The sequence below is a fragment of the Quercus suber genome, unplaced genomic scaffold, assembly GCF_002906115.3.
Source record: "Quercus suber isolate HL8 unplaced genomic scaffold, Cork oak 2.0 scaffold_458, whole genome shotgun sequence".
NCBI classification, from domain to species: domain Eukaryota; kingdom Viridiplantae; phylum Streptophyta; class Magnoliopsida; order Fagales; family Fagaceae; genus Quercus; species Quercus suber.
The window spans coordinates 419,412-442,950 of record NW_027069909.1 but is presented as its reverse complement, the minus strand read 5'-3'; the positions used below and the strand labels follow the sequence as shown (position 1 = coordinate 442,950).

Here is a 23,539-nt window from a genome sequence, read left to right as displayed (position 1 = left end):
AACTAGAGCCAAGGAGTCCAACGAGAAAGACTATAAAACTAAAACATCATCTCCTCCTAATTCCATATCGTCATCTCATGTCTCCTTCTCTCTCAACCTCTACCAATTAGATCCACACATTACCCTCTCCTCCTCTTTACAGATTTCTCAGAGTAAGGTCGGGTTCAAACACAATATTCAATCCCACTCTTCCTTACTTCATACTCTCATACATTAGCGCTTCATTGGCGCCTCCAAGAAGATTCCAAGCTCGATGATCCGTTTTTATTTTTTAATGTCCCTTTATATATTTTAAATAATAAAATGCAATATTCTCTTTTTTCTTCACTGTAGCATCACTTAAATAATAAAATGCAATATTCTCTTTTTTTTATTCATTATTTTATCTAATGCTATCCTATGTATGATAAACCCAAAAAAAAAAAAATGACCAATAGCATTACTTAAATAATAAAATGCAATATATATTTTTCATTGTTTTGATTTAATTCTATCATCCATGTGATAAACCCAAAAAAGCAAAAACAAAACAAAAACAAAAAAATTAGCCAATAGCATCATTACAATTAACCAGTCCCGTGCAGTAGCACGGGGTTACATACTAGTAGTACTAAAATTTAGAGAAGCAATATGCTCTAAAGTGTATTTAACTATTGATTACATAAGCAAATAAAAAAAGAGGGGTTTGGTTTGCCGTGATATTATATTACACCGTAATATTATGTTATTGTAATCTTACATTAATTTAATCTCAGTACAAGAATACAATATTACATTATTTAAAAATATAATATGATTAAGATAATGTGATATATTTTATAATTTTAAATATAACAAGGTTAAAAAAAATAAAATAAACTAAACATTTTAATGTCAAATTATCGTGAAGTACGTTACATTGAAGTCCATTTCAACAAACCAAACAACTAATCAACGATGGTAATATTGCGATGGCACTTATCAAGGCTAAAAGCCATAGAGCCATTCCAAGAATAATTTCTCTCTTTGAAATGCGTAGGACCAACGAGCATCAGATTCTCGAAATAAACTTTCTTTATCTAAAAGTTTTACACTGTTACTTGATAGTTTATACTTTATAGCAAATTAGCAATCAGTAATCACCGACACGAGAATTAATCATAGACAGTATTCTTCTTCTGGAGAATTTAGCTATTTTCTTCCATGACTTTCCAATTCCAAGGACCCTTTTCTTTTTCTTCTTCTAATTCTATCATCACCCATAGATGTACTTATGATGTATTCTTAAGTTTTAGAGGTAAAGATACTTGCTACAACTTCATTGGCGATCTATACAACGCCTTGCATAAAAAGGGAATTAACACTACCTTCATAGATGATGATTGTTAGGATATATTTGTTTTCACTTGCTAAGAACATATGTCACTTATTTATGTAAATTGGCTAAATCTTTTGACAAAACGCACTCTACTTGTAATTGGGTAGTTTTAGGTGTTTTTAATACTTCAAGAAACAAGGTTTCAAGGTCAAGTGTTGAAGTCATCAAGTATGTCCAAGAAAAAGCAAGCTGAAGTGCAAATTCATTAAAGCTCAACACCTGCTCGATAGCTACCTCGACACCTGCTATCTATCGAGATTTATAATTTCAAATTTTCTGATCTGATTTTCTTGGGATCCGTAAATATGATTTTGGCCTTCTTTTCTCTAAACCCTAAACATATAAAAGGATTGATTTAAGCGCCGTCAAGTTGAACACAAGTTGAAAAAGCATTGAGCAATCTTTGTTCAAGCAAATTGTGATCAAAGACGAAGTTCTTGACCTAGTTCATCTTCTCTGAAGAAGTTACTGTGTATTTGCACCAAAGTGTTTTGTGACCAAGCATCTTCCTGATCTTCATCGTGTAGGATGAACTGAAGAACTTTACAACCAACCTCTCTTCCTTAAGTTGGTGTTTTGAAGTCGCATACTGGGATCCGTGCATTGGTTAGTCACGTACTTGGGAGCCGTGCATCAAAGGTGGAAATTGTCACTACAGATCAAATCCAATTGGGTATTGGGGTAAGGGTTCAACTGTAGGTTGGTAAGGTACTTTGGATTCCTTTACTTATAACCGCTTGATTTGATAATGGTGGAGTTTCAGGAGTGGTGACCTGAAAATCACCCGATGGCATTCGTAAACAAATCACCGTGTCATTTAATTTCCGCTGCATATTTAGTTTTTGGTGATTTTTTTATGCTTCCATTCAATTGCATGATAAATTGATTAATTAATAACTTGGCTAATTAATTAATTGGTTTAATCACAATTGGTCATTCAGTTTGTGGCCTATCAAGTGGTATCAGAGCGGGCAGACTCTGATTAGGTTTAATCTTTACTGTGTTGATCCATTGACCCCTGTTTGTCATGGATAGAAGACAGTCATTAATCATACCTCCTTTATTTGATGGCACTAATTATGCATACTAGAAAGTACGCATGAGAGATTTCTTGCAGTCTTTAGATGAGAATGTGTGGCAAGCTGTAGAGATTGGCTGGACTAAGCCAAAAGAAGAACCGGCCGATTGGGATGACGCTAAGATCAAGGCAGCTAACTTCAACAGCAGAGCGTTAAATGCCCTATTTAGCGCAGTCACCAATGAGGAGTTCAAGAAAATATCCTCAACTGAAACTGTTAAGTAGGCTTGGACCATCCTCCAGACAACCTATGAAGGAACAAAGGCTGTCAAAGATTCAAAACTTCAGAGGCTCACTACAAGCTTTGAAGAAATTAAGATGAAGGAGGATGAGTCGTTTGATGAGTTCTATGCCAAGTTAAAGGACATAGTGAACTCTGCCCTCAATCTTGGGAAAACCATTCCTGAACCCAAGGTTGTAAGGAAGGTGTTTAGATCTCTACCTAAGAGATTCCATGCCAAGATTACGGCAATAGAAGAATCAAAGGATATTGACAAAATTTCTTTGACTGAGCTGGTTGGAAACTTGCAAACCTACGAGCTAGGACTATCTAGGATTGGCAAAATGGGTAAAGGCAAGAGCATGGCCTTGAAGGCAAAGAGCAGTGATACAGATGAGTCTTCCTATAATGAAGATTCCAAGATGAAGTCCTACATTATAAGGCAATTCAAGAAGTTTATGAAGAATGCCGATAGAAGGAACTTTGACAAAGACCGCAGACAATCTAGTTCTTCTTAGTTTAAGAGCCAAGACAAAGGGAAGAAGGATACTAAGGATGGCGGTCAGTACACTGTTCCGGTTGGACCAAAGTGCTTTGGATGTCATGGATTCGGTCATATGAAGCATGAATGTCCAACATATCTCAAGTGCATTGGGAAGAGTAAGGCACTTGCTGCAACTTTGAGTGACACTGAGCCCGAAGATGATTCCGACAATGAGGATGACGGAATCTTAAATGCCTTCACTGCCACAGTCAATCCTACTGAAGGGATTTTTGAAGAAGTGGATGAAGAAGAAGAACTGGTGGAGTCCAAATTTGAGAAAATGGATGATCAAGATGATATCCATTCAGCCTATGAGAAGCTTTACAAGCTCTCTAAGAAGTATGAGAAATTGTATAGGCTGGCCACCAAGAAGCTCAGTGATGCGGAACTTGATCATGAATAGTTGTCTACAAAGTTTGATAAGGCAAATCAAACTATTGGAGCACTGAGGTTTTAGAACAACTTTTTGGCTGAGAAGACCAAGAAGCTTGAAATAGAGATGTCTCAAGTCAGAGCTCAATTGGAGAGGACTTCAAGTGCAAAGCTTGATGAGATGTTGAGCAATCAGAAAACTGCTTCGGATCGAACAGGCTTAGGGTATGATCTTTCTTTCTCTAATACTGCTTCTACTAGTAATACTGTTTTTGTTTCTCCTGCTAAAAACACTGAAATTGAGAACACTGATGTTAATACTGAATTAGCTAGTGAAAACTTAGACAAGTGTAAATCTATCTTAGTAGCACCCCCTAATCAAGATAAGAAAGATGCTAAAAACCCTAGGGCTAAAAAGGCTAACTCTCAAAAACCTAAACAAAAGAAGCAGCATCTCTGTCATCATTGTAGAGCTGCCGGTCATACTCGACCAATTGCTATAAGTGGCTAGCCACTCAATAAAGCAACGGCATGATAGCATCTGGAAGCCAAAATCACCTTCAATCCTCTCTTGCTCCTCTTAGAGATCTTCTAAAAACCCTCATATTCCTTTCGAACTTAAGCGGTTTCAATTCTTTCCCCTCACCGCCGGTTCAAGTATTCAATCAAATGAAAGGTTCTTCCAAGGTGTGGAAGAAAAAGGACTCTAAGTAATTTCATCACTTTCTTTTTCCTTCTTGCTTTTCTTGTTTGTTGCATTGCTTATGTGTTTTGCATTTTTTTTGAATCAGTCTAGTTTTATGCTTTGTTTTGTTTAACATGTTCTTGTGTGTTTACTTTCAGTTTTGTTTACTTTTGTTTTTAATATAAAAAAAATTTGAAAATCAGAAAAATACAAAAACAGTGTGTGTTTTGTGTACTTTGGTACTTGTGTACCTTGGATAGCCATTGAAACAAAGTTTCTAAATTTTGTATCTCTTGTAACTTAGATGAGCATCTCTATGCACAACTAAGCAAGTGAGCTTTGTGGCTCTTGTTTATGATGAGTAAGATTAAGTCATCTCTTAAACTTAACACTCATATCACTCTTTTTGACGGGTAGGACTAGAAAATCCTAAGAGAAAGGCATAAATAACTATCTTACCACTGTTGCTTGCCAATCATTATATGACACCTATATGCTTCGGCATAGCAAAAGTGCAATGTCAAATGCTTAACATCTTGGATATTTCTTTTCTCTCTTTTTATGCCCATGTATGATATGCTAAAAATAAAAGAAAATATGCGAAGAAAATAAAAAGTGAAAAGATTAAAAATGCTTTAAATATGGTTGTAAGCGTGTATTCTAGGAGATGTGGGAGTTATAGAATGTACCTCGAAGGTGATAGTCCTCATCAAATAGTTATGATTGTGTGTGAGTTAAAGTTATTTTCTCATATCTCAGATCGTCATAACATGTATACACATATACAATCTTGCGACGTTTTTCACACACAACAAGCAATATTCTTTGCTACTTTTGATACATGTGCAAGTACAATGTGATTTGGCCATCATAAGTGTTTACATGTGCTAATGTATGCTTACTAAACTGTCTTGACTTGTTTTTGAAAAATAAAATTGGTTAGACTTGTTTTGTGTGTGTGTGTGTGTGTGTGTGTGTGTGTGTGTGTGTGTGTGTGTGTGTGTGTGTGTTTTTGAGGATCCATGTGCTTAACTCCTTGTTGAAAGATGATTTTGAGAGCTTTATATGTTGATTGGATCAATGGTTAAGGTGTATGTTGGATTGCATTCATGTCTATATTTATCTCTTCTCGAAAAACTGTTTTTTTAACCTGGCTCGACACATCCTCGATACCTCCTTGATACCTAGTTATCTGTCAAGCTTCTCAAGCCTTTTTCTTATCGCAATCTCGACACCTCTTCGACACCTGATGGATCGATCGAGAAAGTTCCTGTCTCCTCGACACCTTCTTGATACCTGGTCGATCGATCGAGCTTCTATGCTTTGAAACTGGTTCTTGTTCCTCAACACCTATCGATACCTGCAGCTGTCGATGGCCATTTTCCTCGACACCTCCTTGATAGCTTCCTCGATACCTCTTGACACCTCAGATGTCAAGAATTACTGAAGCTTCTATTTAAAGATCTGTCGCGATATGCACTTAATTTTCTCGATCTCTCTCGATCTGTCCGTGGCTGTTCATCTCCCCAACCTCTTTTTCTCACTCAAATCCTCAAACCCTCTTGATTTTCGGTCTTCCCTTGGTTTCTATCACTTGGTAAGATCTTATTTCCCTTCGTTTCTCATGCATTTCATGTTTTGAAACTTAGGTTTTGAGATTTTTGGAAATTTTTGGGGTTTTTCGAAATTGATGGGTTTTTCTTGAAATTTTGGGTTGGGTTTTTACTTAAATGTTTTCAAAATGTCATACATTGCATTTCATGTGTATTAGAATGATATTTACATGCATTTAGATGCATGCTCTATGTTTGTGTGCTGGTAGGATTGGATTGGGCTAAGCCTATGATGTTTTTCAATTTGCATATCACATGTTCATGCATTCCCATGCATACATACTTCTTGTTCAATATATTTGATATATGTGAACTATGTTGGGTCTTTTCTGATTGTCTCTCTCTCTATCTCTTTCTCATTCTTTTACGTTAGTAGTGTCTATGGCACCCAAACGTAAATCCACTCCGGCTCGGAACCCTCTACGTTCTGGAGCTTCCTCTTCCTCTGATTCTGCTCCTTTTAACCTTCGGTTCCAAGGTGTTCATTCGGAACGCCAAGTCATTTTGGCAGACTTCGCCGACACTGACCTTCCCTCTGTCATTCACAGTAGGGGATGGGAGTCACTGTGTGACATCCCGATCACTTGTCCTCTCATGCTGATTCAGGAATTTTACTCCAACATGCACGGGATAGATCGTTTAGTACCTCTCTTTTTCACTCGTGTTCGAGGTACGCGCATCCCTATCACAGCGCAACTCGTTGCGGATATGCTTAGGGTTCCTAAGATAGAGTTTCCTGACTATCCTTCTTGTGAGCATCTGAGGACTGTGTCCAAAGATAAGCTCATTTCTGCCTTTTGTCAGCGCCCTACTGATTAAGGTGAGCATCAGTACACATCATGTAGGCCTTTTGCTAAAGGTCCTAGATTTCTAAACATGGTGATGACGTTTGTACTCCATCCTCTCTCTCACTATAACTCTATCACAGAGCCTCGTGCTCGATTTTTGTTATCTCTTTTAGAGCATCTTACTATAGATTTTCGCTCTCATTTTATCTTTTCTATCATAGATGTTCATCTTGATTCGCCGTCCCATAATAAGCTTATCTTTCCTTTCGCTATCACGAGAATTTTACGCCATTTTTTCTATTCCCTTTCCTGTGTCCGACCACTTCACTCACATCTGTGCCATAGATGCCGCTACCGTAAAATATAGTGAGGCTCAGTTTAGGTCGAGACGAACGGATTCCACTCCTCCCTCTCGTTCAGCTCCATCTAGATCTACTCCACCTATATCTGCTACTTCTTCCTCTACAGGCGATGTATCTCTTAGAGACATCATGGCGCAGCTACAGCGCATGGATCCTTGCCTCAATACACTCTCCTCCAAGTTGTATCAGGTGAATGTTTGTGTTGGTCGTATTGCACGACGGCAGGCGACCATAGGTGGTTTTGCTCCAGAGGCTACTTCTTCACCACCTTCTCCAACAGCTTTAGACTCCGAGGATGGTGATGATGATGATGCTTCGGATGATGATGATAGAGATGCGAGCTCTACTGATAAGATATCTACATGACACTCTACCCTTTGTCCCTTGTGACAAAAAGGGGGAGTAAGTTTTGGGTTATGAGAATAGTCATTTTAGGGGGAGAGTTAGTATAGGACATTTCTGATAGGGGGAGTGTTGATATTTTTGAGGGATGTAGTAAGGTTTTGATGTATCTTTTCTTTTTTATTCTTTATAGATACATTGATCTTGTATATGAGGTCTTTTGACCAGTTTTACATACATTGTACTTATTTTCTCTATATATTGATGTATGTTTCTGTCACCTCTCTCTTCATGTGTTGTTTCTTTTCTATCTTTATACACATGTTATTTATACTTGTATGCAAACTATTATTTCTGTTTCACATAAGATGCCTTGATGAGTTTTGTTTAAAGTATTTCAGAAATACAGGTTGTCAAAGTCTACTTGCCATAAACTCTCTTCTTGCAAAGTTTTTTAAGAGTTTGTGTTAGAATAGATTTTATTGTATTTGTTAAGGACATATTTTATGTAGTTGGCTAATCTTTTGACAAAACGCACTTTACTTTTATTTGGGTAGATCTAAGTTGTGTTTAATACTTGAAGAAACATGTTGTTCAAGTCTAGTATTAAAGTCATGAAGATTGGACCAAGAAACAAGTGAAGAAAAGGTGTTCAATAAAGCTGGACAGATATCTCGACACCTGCGGATAGATAGCACGATAGATTCTCGATAGCTCCTCGACACCTGGCTATCTGTCGAGCTCTTCAGCTGATTCTTATCGCAATCACGATAGCTTCTCGATAGCTGGTCGATCGATCGAGAAAGTTTCTGTCCCCTCGACACCTTCTCGACACCTCCTCGATAGCTGCTATCTATTGAGATTCATTAAACCTCGACACCTCCTCGACACCTCTCGATCGATCGAGGTTACGGGAAATCAGAATTTCAGCTTTTTGATTTTTGGGTCAGGCTTATGTATTTGAGTAGGGTTTCTTTTCTCACAACCCTAGACTTATATAAGGCTTATTTTAAAGGCCATCATATAAGAGAATGCAAGGAGAATATATGCAAAAGGTGATCGATGCCTTATTCTCTCTAAAAGAAGTTACTGCGTCTTTGCGCCTTTGGGTTTTGTAACCAAGTGCTTCTTGATCTTCATTGTTGATGAAGTGAAGAACTTTGCAGCCAACATTCTTCTTCCTCAAGTTGGTGAGTGAGTTGCGTACTAGGATTCGTGCAAAGGAGTTAGTCACGTACTAGGATCCGTGCAACAAAAAGGGTGGCGTTCATATATTGAAGAGTTCAGAGGTTCTGAAGCGGTAGAAGGTTTCTGCTGTTAGTTCATCTACGGGGATTGTAAAGTCGAGGGACAAAGGTTTTGTGCTAGATCTAAAACTTCTCTTTACTATAGTGAATTGCTTTTTGGGAAGGTTTCCCCCCAGGTTTTTTACTGTGAAACTGGTTTGTTTCATTGGTTTTCCTGGGTCATCATAGCTTGTCTTATTTATTTTTTCCGCTGCATGATTTTGACATGATATTGATGTTTGTTTGTTTTAACAAGTTTGATTCATAATAAATCTAATTAACAACTTGGGTTTAAAACTTGTTAATTCTATCAACCGGGGTCTAAATTTCCCAACATTATTCAATAAGTGAATATGAGTTTAGTGATTTATAACTTCTTTCATATGTTCATTTGTTTGTTGTAGTTTTGTCACGGATTGCCAAAGGGAGAGATTGTTAGGACATATGTGCTTTCACTTGCTAAGAACATATGTCATTTATTTATGTAAATTGGCTAAATCTTTTGACAAAACGCACTCTACTTGTAATTGGGTAGTTCTAGGTGCTTTTAATACTTCAAGAAACAAGGTTTCAAGGTCAAATGTTGAAGTCATCAAGTCTGTCCAAGAAAAAACAAGCTGAAGTGCAAATTCATTAAAGCTCGACACCTGCTATCTGTCGAGATTTATAATTTTAGATTTCCTGACCTGATTTTCTTGGGATCCGTGAATATGCTTTTGGGCCTTCTTTTCTCCAAACCCTAAACATATAAAATGATTGTTTTAAGAGCCGTCAAGTTGAACACAAGTTGAAAAAGCATTGAGCAATCTCTGTTCAAGCAAATTGTGATCAAAGACGAAGTTCTTGACCTAATTCATTTTCTCTGAAGAAGTTGCTGTGTATTTGCACCAAAGGGTTTTGTGACCAAGCATCTTCCTGATCTTTATCGTGTAGGATGAATTGAAGAACTTTGCAGCCAACCTCTCTTCCTTAAGTTGGTGTTTTGAAGTCGCGTACTGGGATCCGCGCATTAGTTAGTCACATACTTGGAAGTCGTGCATCAAAGGTAGAAATTGTCACTACAGATCAAGTCCAATTGGGTATTGGGGTAAGGGTTCAACTGTATGTTGGTAAGATACTTGGAATTCCTTTACTTGTAACCGCTTGATTTGATAATAGTGGAGTTTCGGGAGTGGTGACCTGAAAATCACCCGATGGAGTTTTTGCCGTAAGGGTTTTCCCCATTCGTAAATAAATCACCGTGTCATTTAATTTCCCCTGCATATTTAGTTTTTGGTGATTTGTTTATGCTTCCACGCAATTGCATGATAAATTGATTAATTAATAACTTGGCTAATTAATTAATTAGTTTAATTACAATGGATTATTCAGTTTGTGGCCTATCAGTGATGATGACGAGCTTAAGCCTTAAAACTAAAAGAGAAGAAGAAATTTCACAGACCCTTGTCAAAAGCATAGAAGGGTCAAGAACTTCAGTGGTTGTACTGTCAAGAAACCATGCATCATCCAGATAATGCTTAGACCAGCTGTTGAAGATCCTTGAGTGTAAGCAAACAAAGGGACAAGTAGTTCTACCAGTGTTTTGGAAAGTAGATCCATCAGATGTAAGGCATCAAAGAAAGAATTTTGGGAAAGCATTAGCTCAACTTGAAAACAACACTAAGGTGCAGAGTTCGAAGGCAGCCTTAAAAGATGTTGCTAATTTGTCTGGCTGGCACATAGCCAGAGGAAAAGGGTATGCTTATCCAACCATATCTATCTACACTTTACTATGATCTTTTCTCTTTCTATTTACTACAATTATATTCATTGTATATCCTGGATCAAGAGATTAGCTACATCTTTATGCAATTACTTTGATTTTGATTTTGTTTTGTTATTTTGCTAAATGATTTTTTATTTATTAATTATTTCTTTTATGTCTATGTTGGTCAAAAAGTATGTTTTGGTCAATAAATAGGCTACCAGATAACTCTCTTATTTCTTTTTTCTTTTCTTTTCTTTTTTTATTTTTATTTTTATTTTGGAAACTTGTTAGAAATTTATCCTAAAGTTCTTTCTCTGCGAAATCTGAGATTTGGGGAGGTACCATTTGAACTAAAGTGTCTGGTGGTAGCTCCCAAATAAACTTCAACCACTGCTCCTGCTGTTTTGTGCTTTTAATTTTCTTATTTTTCAATAAATTTGGGTTTCTGATTATGGTCAAAGAGTATTTAAGTAGCCTTTATTAATTTGGTTAGGAAACAGCACTAGTTGCACTACTCAAAATAGCTATTTGATAGTTGGGCCCAAAGCTTGAATTGGGTGAAGTACCAAACACATACGGGTATGAGAATGTGATTGAAACATGTAAATTTTTAATGACAACTCAAATGCAAAATCATTATAAAATTTTCACCTCTTTGATCTGTAAATCACATACAAGAAAATTAACAAAACTAGATGGAGAGACCAATATAGCTTGTTTTTAAAATTGTAGGACTAATATTGCTTATTTGAAACATCATGAGCTAAAAATGCTTAACATGTGAACTTCAATGAATAGGGGTGTGCATAAGTCAGGTTGAAGAGTTTTTTCAACCCAACCTATTATGGCGGGTTAAAAAAAATCTAACCTAACCTATCACAGGGGTCCAACCCAACCCTTGTGGATTGGGTTGGGTTGGGTTTGACCCATGGATTGAATAGATTTTTTTTAATTACTATTATTATTATTAAATTGAGTATTAGAACAACACCAGCACAAATAAGTGAAAATTTATAACCAAATAATCATGAGCATAACACCAAACAAATATAAACTATATGAGAAGAACTTAGGGTTTGAGTTTTATTTGGAAAAGAGGTAAAAAAATTAAATAACAAAATTATATTATATTATATTATATTTTATATATATATATTATTCTTTTTAAAATTAAAAAATATATTAAATATAGGTGGGTCGAATCGTGTTAGGCGGATTTGTAAATCTCATGAACCAAACCCAACCTGACCCATTGTAAAAAAAAAAAAAAAAAAAAAAAAAAAAAAAAAAAAAAAATCCATGACCCAACCCAACCCACCAACTCTTAAAAACTAACCCAACCCATTGATTGGTCCGCTTCACAACCTTATCAATGACAAAAAATGTATTTTGGCCAGAAAAATAATAATAAATTAAAATTAAATGAATTCAATTAAGGTTTTTGTTTATAGAAGAAAATCGATTAACCCAAGTTACGGAAATTTCCTTCTTTTGAAGGAGAAGCAAGTCCCCTATTGTTACAAAAGTCTAGAAATTCGTACAACCAAAACTCTTTTTTATTTATATTCTTCATGATAAACAGCCCGATTAAATGTTAAATTACTTAAATTTTTTTTTTTTTTGAGAAACTTAAATTACTTAAATTGATTATATGCTATTTGTTAAACCCAATGTTTTACCAAAATAATACCAAAATGTTATCTTCATTTAGCTCTTACATAAACCATTCTACATCATTATTCTATATCAGATATCTCACACACCAAGTAGCATGCATGATGAGTTTGATACAAGAAAAATATTGTAACTAAATCTTTTTCTTTTTCTTTTTCACTTGTATAAATACCTAAGTGACTAAATGTTTTTTATTTTTATTTTTATGGCTAGGAATGAATCTAAATTTATCCAAGAAATCATTCAAACGGTCTCTATCATAGTAAATTGTACATACCTAAATGTTGCCAATCATCCAGTTAGAATAGAGTCTCGAGTACAAGACATCAATTTGCTTTTAAGTATTGGGAGGAATGACATACGCATGGTAGGGATCTTAGGAGTTGGTGGAATTGGTAAGACAACTATTGCCAAAGCGATTTATAACTTGATTGCTCACCAGTTTGAAGGTAGTTGTTTTCTTACAAACATTAGAGAACATTACAAGCAAGAGTTTGGATTGGTTCAACTACAAGAGACACTTCTTTATGAGATCCTAAGATATGCTAGAAGTTCAAAGGTTGGCGACGTTGATCGAGGAATTAATGTGATTAAGCATAGGCTTTGCTCTAAAAGGGTTCTTTTAATTCTTGACAATGTGGACCATTTGTCTCAATTAGAAGCATTAGCCAGAAATTGTGATTGGTTTGGTTTAGGAAGTAGAATCATAATAACAACAAGAAATAAATCTTTGCTAACTAATCATGAAGTTAATTTCACATACCAAGTGAAGGAGATGAATCACAATGAAGCTCTTCAGCTCTTTAGTTGGGATGCCTTCAAAAGAGACAAACCTACTGAAGAATATGTTGAACTCACCGAATGTGCAATACATTATGCTGGGGGCCTTCCACTAGCTTTAATGGTTTTAGTTTCAAATCTATATGGTAAAAGTATAATTCAATGGAAAAGTGCATTGGATAAGTGTTGAAACTAAAAAATTACTTTATAAAAAGGATTTTGCTAATGTGTGCCCTAAGGGTATACAATAATTTTCATTTATGGAAAAAAATTTCTCAGAGATTGAAAAAGTATTGACAGCTTTTTCAATTTCCAAGAAAATATTTCTAAAAGTGGATGGATTAATGTGTGCCCGTAGGGCACACATTAACTGAACCCTTATAAAAATTGTTGCATCTACAGATTCTACACGACAACTAGGATTAAACAGTAGCATAGGTTCAAAAAAAAAGTGGTCATGTATGGTCCACATCTAGCCAATACTACAATATATATATATATATGTACTACTATTTTAGGGGTTACACCTGTTTGGACCGAATTTCTTTTTTTTTCCAAAATACCCCTATAGCCTACATTTAAGTAGGGGCAAAACTTGGTAAAAATGTTTCTTTAACTCCCATTAAAACATTGCCTATAAAAGAGGACCACTCTTCTAATAGTTTTCAAATTGCTTTATCCATTTATAAAATAAAAAAAAAATTAAAATTAAAACAAACACAAGTTTCATCTGCTAATAAAAAAAAATAAAAATAAAAATAAATAAAATAAAATAAAAAACTGTATACCCACATTTTAGTCACATAAGACTGTAAACTCCTACCCAGCAATTTTAAATATCCTCATTGTCATTAAGCAATTATTAAGCACCGTTTTTTTTTTTTTTTAACCCCAAGTTTTAGGGTATTGGATATAAACAAAAATTATCCTTATCTTCCTATCTTTATCACTATTTTGGATAACTGTCTTTTTTCTTTTTCTTTTTTTTTTTTTCAATTTTCAAAATAAAACGTTTGAATAAAAAAAAAAAAAAAAAACACAATTTTCTTTGTAAAAACACATATGCCTTACTGATAAAATAAAAAAATAAAAAATAAAAAAAACTGTACACAAATTTGAGACAGACTCCATATTTCTACCCAGCAATTTTAAATTCCCCCCTTATCAATAACCGGTTTTTTTTTTTTTTTTAAAGGGAAGCATTATCATTAAGCAGTTAAGATCACGTTGCTTTTGTTTTTTTGGCTAAACATATATTTCTTTTTTTTTTTTAAGAAGCTAGTTAAACATATATTTCAAGTTTCTAAGTTATCATCCAAATTAAAAACTCCTCAATTTTAGCTACAAATTTTACCATTCCACTAATTTCTTCCCACTATCAGCCATTACTTGATCGGTTATTCAATCAACCCACTACAAAAACAGTTAACCAAAGTCACAATATTTACCCCTACCTCTAGATCACATATAAAATTCTTTCTTTTTTTCTTCTTCTTTTTTCTTTTTTTCGATTGTGGAAGGTACCTTCAATGTTGAAGAGTGGTACTACAGCTCCAGATTACAAATAAAATTGATTTTTACAGTTGTAGAAAGCGCCTTGCAAGTGTGAAGAGGGGTACTGCGTAGGAGGTATGTGTTTTTTAATGAATATAACTAATATTTGAATTTTACATAAATATTTACCCGTGATATGTATTCTTTCATTCTTTGTGATAATTTCTATTTTTCTTGATCAAGGTCACTAAAAGTTTTACAATCGCTATGGAAATAGATACAGGAAAGAGAAACTCTACTTACAAAAACAAAAGATTTTTTCTAATTGTTCCTGCTCACCAAAAAAAAAAAAAAAAGCTTTTCTATCTCAACGGTATCTTAATGTACATGACTCATTTCTTTTTTTCTTTTTCTAATAAAGAAATAAACAGTCTTCTAACACTTTTTTTTTAATCACCATCACTGACCATTTGTAAAATTTGATGAGGATTACGCATTTTGTAGATGGTTTTTGTTGAATTTGGGTAGGTTACTTTTGTTAATCCTTATTCTAATTATAATGACTTTGAAGTGTTTTTCTTTATTTTCATATTTCCTTATCATTATCTTTTTCTTTTCTTTTTTTCTGTATGATATGCGTTTGTTCGTTAAAGCTAACTCATTACCTTAAAGAAATGGAATATTTATTGCTTTTCTTTGAATACAATATTGCAGTATGTAGAACTTTGCTTTTAAAAAAAAAAAAAAAACACTTTGATTACAATATTACCATAAGTAAAACTTTTTTTTAAAAAAATAAATAACTGTGCAATTTGGATAAGTATTAAACTGTGTCAATCTACTATTAACAAAAAAAGATGAACATATGGAATATTTATTGCTTTTCTTTGAATACAATATTGCAATATGTAGAACTTTGATTACAATATTACCGCACGTAAAACTTTGTTTTTTTTATTATTATTAATAACTGCGCAATTTGGATAAGTATTAATTATATTGCAATCTTAATCAATGAAAAAATAGTATTAAATTTGACAAACTATTCAATATAATTAATATGTTTATAGATTACTTAGAGAAAGTAGTTATATTTAATCCTTACTCTAATTTTTTTTTTTTTTGGTCTTTTTTTTAGGGTGACATATCAACAAATTCGTTGAATTGCATAGTGGGCACATTGGATGAGTTTGGGTGAGACAGTTTACAAAAATTATTGTATGATTCCAAGTTCACATAAAGTGGTGGTCATCTATCAAGTGGTTGTTAATGACTCCTTTTTGTATATAAGAAAAACTATTTATCCTACCCATGCCTATATTTATCAATTTGTGTAATTATATGTTGGATTCAATTTATTGTTTTTTGAAATATTAATGTACAGTTTAGCTTTATTTTTCTCAATCACACCTCTTCCATATGAAATTAATTAATTATCCCTAACAATTTTCGAGCCTTTCACTATAACTTCTTTTCATTTTTTTCAAGAAAATACATTTCAAAAATTAAATGAAATTGTGGCTTGCGTGAGAGACTTCCCATAATCACAATCTTATTAAATTATTTAAATTAAAACTATTTAATTTTTTTTAAACATTTGAAACTTTTGTTATGGATGCAGACTTAATGACTACATATATATTATGACTAAGTGGGTACCTTTTAGGATTTAAAAAAATAAAATAAAATAAAAACCTAGCCTCTGAGCACGCGCGTGCACAGAAGCTCTTCTTTTTTTTGGGTAAGAGTTAATTTAAAGCATCCATTATAATTTTGGATCACTACATTTTCCAATTGCAAAAAAAACCTAGAGGTGTGATGAAAAATTATTTCACCACACATAATACTCATCACCAGTACTTCCCTTAGTTGGGGTACTGATCCTTATGTTACTTCTCATGAGCTTACCGCTCAACTATTTTTTCTTTTCCAGATTTCTTGTTATTGTATTTGGCCTATCTCTCATCTTCACACTATTCCCATTGAGAGATGTGCGTTCTTATATGCTTTCGTCACTGATGCTCCTATGAGTTTTCCTACTATATTCATTAGCTCACTTGTTGAAGTTCATAGGAGTAGTGCCAAATCCCATGGTTTATTCTTTTCGGTCTTTATTCATAAGATTCTTTTGGGCTTAGGTTTAGAAGACTTTCCTGCATCCAAGCCCGTACACATCATATCTCCTATTGGTGCCACATTTCTTAGGCAAAGAGCATCTCACTTGAAAGCTATCTCTAAGCACCCTAGAGTCTGGTGACCCTTTTGTTGAGACATATGTAGACCCTACAACTGCTATGGATCCTCCACTATCTACATCGGGTGACTCTTCCTTGCAGAGCATGCTGGATACAATTATGATCATTCAGGCGGTGCATGGACAGCTTATGTTGGATGTGCTTAATGAGCTTCATGCTTTACAAGTAGATTTGGCAGATGCTAGAGGTTCTGCTCCACCGGCTCCACACTTTGATGAGTCTTGATTGTCCTTTGGCAATTCGTCACAAAATGGGATAGTACATACACATGGAGATAGGGGGAGATTGGAGATTGTAGATTGTAGATTGTATCTAGGATCTCATTTTATGATGTACTTTGTTTTTGGCTTTGATGTATTTCTTTTTAAGTGGGTTATATATGATAGGGGGAGACATTATGTTAAACTCAAAATTTTCAAAATTCCAGATTTTCGATCGATCTAATGTGCTTCTCGACCGATCGAAATTGTGTTAAAAATTTTGGTTTGAATCTGCTTGGCTCGATTGGTGCTCGATCGATCAAATCTATTTTTTGATCAATCGAAGCCCAATTTTGACCGATCGAAATTCAAAAGCTGTGTCTTTAAAAAAGGTTCACCTCACGTGTTCTTCATTATCTCAATGCTTTTCAAAAACCTTTTCTCACTTTCTCTCTTCAACCGATCCAATCTAAGGATTTTTTGTCATTTTCTTCCACAAATTTCTCCAAGGTTTTTGTCCTCAAGCATTGGTAAGTCTTTTATACCCTTTCTTTTTCAAGTTAATTACATGTTTCATGCATTTTTCTTGAAAATTTCGAACATAGGAATTTAGGGAATTTTGTTCATTTCAATTGTTTTTAATCATTTTTGTTCAATGAGTTTTTGTTCTTAGATGATATTAACATGATTCCCATGCATTAATTTGATTAATTTGTTGGTTTAAGAACAATTGGAAATTCTAGGGTTTGGAATTTTTGTGAAATTAGGGATTTTGTTCAATTGAGATTAATTTGATGAAATTGACTTGTGATATTGATAAATTAAGTCATTATATGATGTTTCCTAACTAGTATAATGTTTAATTGATAATTTGGTTAAATTTTTGAAATTGGTTTTTTCAAATTTGGGGTTTTTGGACTAAAACTCTATGTTCAAGTCAATTGATGGTTTATAAAGTAAAATTGAACAAATTTCAATGCATTAAAGCATGCATCATATGTGCATTCATCCCATGCATCATATAGATTGTTATTTATTGATATTTTTATGCTCTAACCCTCTCTAATGCAATCTGCTCTTGGTATTTTCTTTGCTTTTTGTTTTCATTTTCTTTAAACCTTTAGCATCATGATTAGGAAGACTAGAGCCAAGAAAACCACCACCACTTCTACTCCTGAGTTCCAGAGTGATAGGTTTAGGACTATGAAAAACCAAGAAACATATGAGAAGCTTAATATTTTTAGACCAGTTGGGCTGAGCGTAAGGTAATTTTAGATGAGGTTGACCCTGAGATACGTAGCAATTTTAAGCATAACGGTTGGTTACCACTCCTAGAGGTAAAGCATCCTCCTCCTGCTGCATTAATTAGAAAGTTCTAATCAAACCTCTCTATCCACTCCAATGATTCCAACATTCAATTTGTGAAGAGTTGGATAAGGGGTGAAGAGTATGTCATTACTTCTAATGTAACGGCCTCTGCTCTTGGTGTACCTTTGGTACAGTAGCCCATGTACCCTTACATTGAGACCCCTTACCTCGACGACATTATGTCACTCATCACCGGTACTTACATTAGTTGGGGCACTGATCTTCGTGTCACTTCTCATGAGCTTACCGAGCTCAACTATTTGTTTTTCTGAATTTCTTATCATTGTATTTAGCCTGTCTCTCATCTTCATACTATTCCCATTAAGAGATGTGTGTTCTTGTATGCTTTCGTCACCGATGCTCCTATGAGTTTTCCCACTCTTTTCATTGGCTCACTTGTTGTGGTTTATAGGAGTAGTGTCATATCTCATGGTTTATTCTTTTCGGTCTTTATTCATAAGATTCTTTTGGACTTAGGTTTAGAGGACTTTCCTACATCCAAGCCTGTACATATCATATCTCCTATAGGTGCCACATTTCTTAGGCAGAGAGCATCTCAGTTGAAAGCTAGCTCTACGCGCCCTAGAGTCGAGTCTTCTATAGGTGATGCATCTAGGCCTCCTCCATCTAGTGACCCTTCTGCTGAGACATATGTAGACCCTACAGCTGTTGTGGATCCTCCATTATCTACATCAGGTGACTCTTCCTTGTGGAGCATGCTGGATACAATTATAACCGTTCAGGCGATGCGTGGACAACTTCTGTTGGATGTGCTCAATGAGCTTCATACTTTATGAGCAAATTTGGCGGATGCTAGAGGTTCTACTCCACCAACTCCACCCTTTGATGAGTCTTGATTGCCCTTTGACAATTCATCACAAAAAGGGGGAGTACATACACATGGAGATAAGGGGAGATTGTAGATTGTATCTAGGAGCTCATTTATGATGTATTTTGTTTTTGGCTTTGATGTATTTCCTTTTAAGTGGGTTATATATGATAGGGGGAGACATTATGTTATGTTTTATGTTTAGTGTTTAGTTTTTTATTGTTTCTTGATTCACATGTGGTACATTTTATTATTGATTTATATTTATGAGGTTATTCATGATATATGTCTTTTATTTTATGTTTTGTGAAATCAAGAAGTTTAATTTTGTTTTACTTGTATTTTCCACACATGTGCTTATGTGTTTATTGAGTGTTTTAGGAATTTACAGATTAATTCAGTTGTAGCTACTGTCTACTTTAGCAACTGGTAGATAGTAGTTAGGTTGAATTATATTTAGGTTTTTTAAATTTGAATGGGCTGTTTTTTACTTTGAGCATTTTATATTTGTAATGTATTTTGTCACAAATTACCAAAGGGAGAGTTTGTTAGGTTCTAAGAATTTAGGAACTAATGTATTAGAACTTCAATTTGTAAGATGTTAGCAAACTATGATCAAAACATAGAGTCTAGGTTTAGGCTTGCTCAAATTGTGTTTAATTGTAAAATTGGAATCGAGTGATTACAGAAATTATTGGACAAAATCCGCAAGGCTCAATCGATAGAAAATTAGACTCGATCGACAAAAATACATGCAGATTTATTTTTCTACAGAAATTCCAATTCAATCCAAGCCGTTTGACATGTAGGGTTTTGTGTTTTACTCCAAGTATAAAAGGAAAAACCATGACTACATTTTAAAGGCTTTTTGAGAGTTGTGTATTGAATCTTTTATGAGATCTAGAGGTGTTTACTTTCATACACACATATAGAGTTGTCAAGATCAAGATTCGCGTCAAGAACTTGATGATCTCTTCAGTTGCTGCTTAAAGAACTTTCAAGAAGATCCAAAACCTTTGAGTGGAGTCTTAAAGTCCCAAGTAGGAGAACTTGTGGTTGAAGCAGATCCAGGAAAGAAATCGTCTGCGGACTCGGAGCTGTCATGTGGTCGTGGTAGTAAGTTTCTTACTCAAGGTAGTAATAGGATGTTAATGGTCTAAGTTCTATTGTAAAAACATCAATTCTTTCATAGTGGATCTATTTTACCTTAAGAATAGCTAAATTAAATCATCCCTAAGTTTTTTATCGGTTAGGTTTTCCTAGGTTATCATATCGTTGTGTTCTTTATATTTCCACATTATTTACATGATATGGTTTTATTGTGTTAAACTAGAACTGAATAATTTATCTAAGTAATCACTTGGCTAAATAACTAAGTTAAACAACTTGTGTTAAGGGGTCTAAAAACGTACAACAACATTTATTATTTTATCATTTTTTTAATAAAATGTTTCTAAAAATGGCTCCTAAACCAATGTCTTTAGTGCATCAGTTAACATGTCCCATATTAAATAAAACTATTACTCCCTCCGTCTCATTTTTTTTGTCCTCTATTCCATTTTGAGATGTCCCAAAATATTGTCCTGTTTCTAAAAATAAAAGTCATAAATCTACTAATGTTCCTATTATACCCTTATTAATTTACTAATTCAATTTTTTAATAAATTTTTTTAAGGATAATTTTGGAAACTTATACATTTTTATAAAGTAGATAAGACAATAAATAATGTTCCCTAAAAAAGTTTGACTTTTCAAATAGGACAAAAAAATTGGGACGGAGGGAGTATATCTTAACAATATGTATTATTTTATCATTTTTTCCAATAAAATGTTTCTAAAAATAACTCCTAAACTAATGTCTTTAGTGTATTAGTTATCAGACCAAGACACCAATAAGTTTTTGGTGTAGGCAAAAATTGAATCTTAGATCTCTTATTTAACCATCAGACTTTACCAGTTGAGCAAACTATAACCCACATTATATCTTATATTATAATATATTTTGTAATGTAATAGACAATAGATGCTCAATAAACATATATTATTATATTATTATTTAGGAGGGTCAGACAAGCTTGGCAATAGAGTCGGTCAAAGTTGAAAGTTACCACTATAAGCCAATAACAACAAACAATCTCAAGTTAGACATTACCAATTGAGCTAACTCTATTGTTATATTTTATATTATAAAACTCCGACGTTATATTTTATATTATAATATATTTTGTAATGTAATAGTCTGTAGACGCTCAACAACCATTTATTACTTATCGCTAACCTGTGCGATGCACGGAAAAGCTATTGAGTATGACTTATTATTTTATATAAATGTTTTATAAATCTAACTTTTGTCACCTCGTTGGTCACATATATTAAGATTCTAATCTTAAAAATTCAATATGAAACATTAAATTACTAACTTTCTTTTTGTTTTAGCATTAACGTTTTCTTGGAAAATATCAATCAAACAAAAAATTAAAAATTAAAATTAGTATTCAACAATCCAATAAATGTTACGATGTAAGTTTTTTTTTTTTTTTTTAATTTTTAAATACCAAGTATTTTAGCATGCACACGGGAAGAGAGGAAGATGTCTTAAAGCAACTTACAGTGGTGTATATTCAAAATGACTTAACTCTTGGATACACAGCATAATAGTCATATATATTACTTATATATGATTATTATTAAGCCAAATGATATAGTTTAATGAATTTTATTTATTACAATATTTCAAAAAATAAAATCATAATAAAGTGATCAGAATGGTTATTGAGGAAAAAATAATTCACATTTTGGGGTTTCTTGTAAATAAACAAATATATTAGTATATTTATAATATCATGAAACTTCTCTCAAATCTGAGAATGTATCATCTTAATACAAAAAATAATGTAATTGGTAAATATTATTATTTACAAATTAATACGAAAATTAATGTAATTAGTAAATATTAATAATTAATAAAGATAAAATTATTATTTTGTGATTAGTGACACCCATTTATAATAGCTATATAGTAAAATTTATAAAGGTTTAGTTAATGTATGTCTTTAAGGTATATATTAATAATCTTTTTTAAGAAATTTTTTATTAGAAATTGAATAAACTGTCAAAAAAGTTGATAACTTTTTCATTTTTTTCATTAAATTTTTTTAAAAATAATTTACTAATATATGTCCTAAAAGTATATTTCAATAAAATCTAATTTCTAATATCTCTACCAATATTTTTGTTACACATATCTCGTCCCAAGTTCCAAAGTACCTGGCATTTGACAACAATTTTTTTTTTTTTCATTTTTTATAAGTAACGTTGTTTCACCTGCACTCATTCTTTGTTGCTTTTAGGTTTTATTTTTATTTTCTTAATCTTCATATTATCTCCTCCACATGTTCTCTTCCACTATGTACTTGCATTTCAAATTTTAAGAAATAAAAGTCTTGGCAGTTGGCTCTTTCTACCTTTCGTCAATTATAACTTGATAACCCAAAACAAAACTCAAAAACCAATAGAGAGAAGCAATAACCAACAGAGAAAGATCTAACAGAAAAAAAAAGAAGAAGACCCAGAGTAAAGGAACACGCAGAGACCACAATGAAAACATTGTATTGCAAAGCTCACAAGAAACAAAGGAGAAGAAGAGAAGAGACCAAGATACAAAAGGAGAAGCATCAGATCGACAAATTTGGGATAATTCTAAGGAAGTATTTGTGGCTTCTGAAGTTGTCGAAGAGTTACGGAGTTATTGAAGAGCATAAGAGGTGTTGGGCAGAAGAAAAAAAGGGTCGGGTTTTTCAAAGCTTTTGTGTGGTATTTACTTAAAAATTTTGAGGAAGAAGGAGATGATAGAGTTTGTGGAGCAAAGGAGTTAGACTTTCTTTTTAAAATAAATTGGAGGAAGCTGATGTATCATTGGAGATAGAAACCGGAATGGCAGAGAAAGACTTACGTTGGTTTTCAATTCGCTAATAGTCGGGATTTTGTTTTTTGTTTTGGAGGAAGGAGAAAGGGTGGATCTTTGTTTTGGAGGAAGGAGAAGGGAAACAGTGGAGGAAAGAGAAAGGTCTGCATTTTGTTTGTCAAAGGTGGAGATCGGGTATTTGGGGAACCGGTTTGGCCTTTGGCATAGCATTGTGAAAGAGAAAGGCAGAGCCTTCGTGAAAGGGAAAGGCAGAGTCGGGTTTAAAAAGAAGTTTTATTACGTTTTTTTTTTTTTTTTTTTAGATTATACTGACGTGAATGGAGACGGTCAAAGTTGAAAGTTACAGCTGTAAGCCAATAACAACAAGCAATCTCAAATCAAAATGAAAAAGAGCAGAAACACTCGCGGAGAAACCGAGAGAGAGAGAGAGAGAGAGAGAAATATAAGTGGCCGCAAAAGTTGAGGAAGTTGCTAAGAAGCCCTCTAAAATGCGTAAATTTTACATTATGGAACGCGTAATTTTTTTTTTTTATATTATATATGGAACACGGTATCAAAAAGGTTCATCATTTGGGACAAAATATTGAGCAATGGCTTCTAGAATTTTTTTTCCCCTCTTA

The 23,539-nt window shown here is 33.7% G+C and overlaps 1 protein-coding gene across 1 annotated transcript; it reads left to right on the top strand.

Moving 5' to 3' along the window:
- The first annotated feature begins 10,144 nt into the window (after positions 1-10,144).
- LOC112038232 (disease resistance protein Roq1-like) lies at positions 10,145-13,038 on the top strand. The gene is made up of 2 exons (XM_024071030.2): positions 10,145-10,382; positions 12,282-13,038. The coding sequence occupies exon 2, from the start codon at positions 12,433-12,435 to the stop codon at positions 13,036-13,038; it is 606 nt and encodes a 201-aa protein (XP_023926798.1). The 5' UTR covers positions 10,145-10,382; positions 12,282-12,432.
- Positions 13,039-23,539: the final 10,501 nt, after the last annotated feature.